We start from the raw sequence: 2,864 nt of genomic DNA, 5'->3' as shown, positions 1-2,864 counted from the left end.
TTGGTCGCATTTTTTTCTGAACTATATAGTAGAAGCTACTTTCTTCAGGTGAATTATTTGGTGTACATTGTCAGTTTTTATTGCAGAACTGTGCTTACTTGTTGTATAAAGAGAAGTCTACTTCTGTAGCATATGAAACCACATCACTAAGTAATTGAACTAGTTTTATTCTTGTATTTGCATCCCCTTTGCAATGTTTTCAGTCATCCTTTAGTCTTGAGGCCAGCACATTTGTTGGTTAATAGTGTTCACCCTGACTGTACTTGGGGCCAAATTCTATTAAACTTGCATGTATAATCCTCTATAATAAACTTGGGTGCTTAAAAATAGAGGAGCAAACTGTCATATTGTAATACGTGTGCCAGACATGGGGCAGTCCACTGAAGAGAAAGTCATTTAATTTTTAACCTATCGGTGTTTACTGTTTGTTCAGGTCACCCGATGTTCTGGGCTACTCATTACCTTAAGGATGCCCTCTGGTAGTGACTGGTGCTTAGAACTATTTGTGTGACATTCCAGGAGTGTTTTTCATGGGGACTAGAGTGTTTGGTCTAGAGACTGTGACACGGGGTTAGAGGATGATGGTGGTGTACATGTCCTAGAGGTAGTAAATTTCTTTGGAAATATTTCTCTGAAACTGGAAAAAATACCTTTGGAAACCAGGTGTTTGTCTTCATATATTCATTACCTCACTTCAGCCTCTGCAAACCGTTTTGTCTATGAATTAAAAAAAAGTGTGGCCTAAAAGGAAAAAAAGGAATGGCTCAGTTTACCTACCTTAAACAGAAGACCAAATACCTTGTCTTCCTGTCCATGCGGGAGTTTTAAAGGGACTCAAGTGGTAGTTGAAGATGTATGATTCCCTCATTTAGTGTAGGCTCAGAAAGTTGTGTCTGTCAGTGATACCAATAACTGAATAAGCCAACCTTTAAGCATTTATACAAAAGCCAATTTTGTCTGGAAAGTAGTTTTCTAGAACAATGTGTCAGTAAATCTGTCATTTCCATTTATTGGTCTTATAGTTATCTCATATCTTAATGGTCCAGTGGTAGCCAAACTGTTTTAGGAATCGTAAGTACTTAACTACTTAGTGGTGAGGTACAGTGCTGACATGATATATTTCTGGTTATGGCTCCAGAGCTGTCTAGTGGCCTAGACAGTTCTTAGGAATGTGGGTTGCATATTTCTGGGGGTTGATTTTATTGGTGTTCCATTATGTGTTGATCATAGAGTTGAGCTGTTTTAGGAATTCAAATATTTAAGTCTGAATATAATGTGAACTTAACTGACTCCATCCAAAGTATAGTTTTTCTAATTTTCTATAAAAGACTTTGGATAAAGTATTTGAAGTTAATAGTTTTAAAATATTTGATTCAGAAATGTTAAGTATTACTTCAGCCTCCAAGTAAAGCATGGAAACCATCTGGAATATTGTAGTTTTCGTGGAATTAAGGTACCAATTTGATAGCTTTACCCAAGAATCTGAAATGTAAAATCATGGCAGAGCCAAGTTAACTTTTATTTCCATATAAAAATAGATTTTAAGATGAATCAAAAAAATATATAAATGAAGATAGGCATTAAGTACATTCTTTTAAACTAGATTTACCAGTGTATTCAAATAATGCAGTTATATCCACATTGGCTTTATAAAAATAAGGTTCAAGATTTTAAAAAGTCAGCACACTGGAACCCCACATTAAATTGGACAATTATTTCCATATATACAAGTGACTTAAGTCTTGGCATTACTGGTACAAGCATGGTGAATTACAGTGGAGTTTCAGCATTCAGTCTATACAGAAACCAAATAACATTCCAATTAGGAAGTTGATTGAGGTAGCGGAGAAGTTAATTCCTCAGATACTGATGCAAAGTGGTGTTGACATCTTGTCTGAGCATTCCTTTCCTGCAGAAAGACAAAAAAGTAGAATTCTTGTAACCATGGAAATTACCTTAAGGAAGTAATGGTACTGGCTGATAGGGTAAGATAGCACATATATGAGCACCTCTGGGATTTTGTCTTTCAGGAGAGAGACTGAACCCAGGGCATTGTGCAAGCTAGACAAGCCACCACCCCAGGCCTCAATGCTGAAGATGAGATAAACACTACAAAATAGGAGAAATAGGCCTGGTGCTGGTGGTTCTTGACTATAATCCTAGTTTATTCAAGAACTGAGATGTGAAGATCTTGGTTCAAAGCTAGCATGGGCCAACAAATCCATGAGATTTACCTCCAGTTAACCAGTTAAAAACCTCCAAGTGGCTCAAGTAGCAGAATTTCAGCCATGAGCAAAAAAGTGCTGGTGACTCAGGAGACTGAGATCTAAGGATACTGGTTCAAAGCCCAGCCCGAGCAAGAAAGTCCTTGAGACTCATCCAATTAACCACCAGAAAACGGAAAGTGGAGCTGTATCTCAAAGTGGTAGAGTGCCAAGCCTTGAGCACAAAAGTTCAGGGACAGGGCCCAGGTCCTGAGTTCAAGCTCCACAATCCAACAACAAAAGCCTAGTGAAATTATGAAGCCCTGAATTCAAGACTGCTAGAATAACATGATCTACTGATTCAAAGTGCTAGCTGAAAGGTCTCTATACACGTACCCTGTGAGGAAGCCAACAACGGCCTCAGCGTCAGTAACCGTCTCGTTCTGATGAACCTTGCAGAACCTGGAAGGAGATCTGAAAAGAAATATTAGGCCCAGAAGCCACCCTACCACTCTGGCTCCAACCTAGTTTGGAGCTTTAGCCTGCACGGCCTAACCTTGGAACATTTCTAGTACCCTCTCTGTTGGGCCTCCGGTGTCTTGTTACCTTCCTGCCTTTGGAGTGCCTGAGCTTTGCTAGCTGCCACCTTAGGCAGCACAA

At 39.1% G+C, this 2,864-nt stretch overlaps 1 protein-coding gene across 9 annotated transcripts in view; it reads right to left on the bottom strand.

Annotated features, from left to right (window-relative positions):
* Nucleotides 1-2,864, bottom strand: part of Cntrl (centriolin) — a 90,380-nt gene that overhangs the window by 8,681 nt on the left and 78,835 nt on the right. For 6 of the 9 annotated variants that reach the window (XM_048340802.1, XM_048340828.1, XM_048340816.1 and 3 more), the window contains one exon: nucleotides 2,600-2,678. The exons of 1 other annotated variant lie outside the window; for it this stretch is intronic. In XM_048340802.1, coding sequence (XP_048196759.1) covers nucleotides 2,631-2,678 — 48 coding nt within the window. In that variant the 3' untranslated portion in view covers nucleotides 2,600-2,630. Of the gene's footprint in view, nucleotides 1-406; nucleotides 1,910-2,599; nucleotides 2,679-2,864 lie in introns of those variants that run through there. 2 more of the 9 variants (XM_048340806.1, XM_048340832.1) reach the window with 1 other exon arrangement.

This window comes from Perognathus longimembris, chromosome 1 (genome assembly GCF_023159225.1).
Source record: "Perognathus longimembris pacificus isolate PPM17 chromosome 1, ASM2315922v1, whole genome shotgun sequence".
NCBI lineage: Eukaryota > Metazoa > Chordata > Mammalia > Rodentia > Heteromyidae > Perognathus > Perognathus longimembris.
Note: the sequence above shows the minus strand (reverse complement) of the source record. Positions and strands in the feature narration are given on the sequence as shown.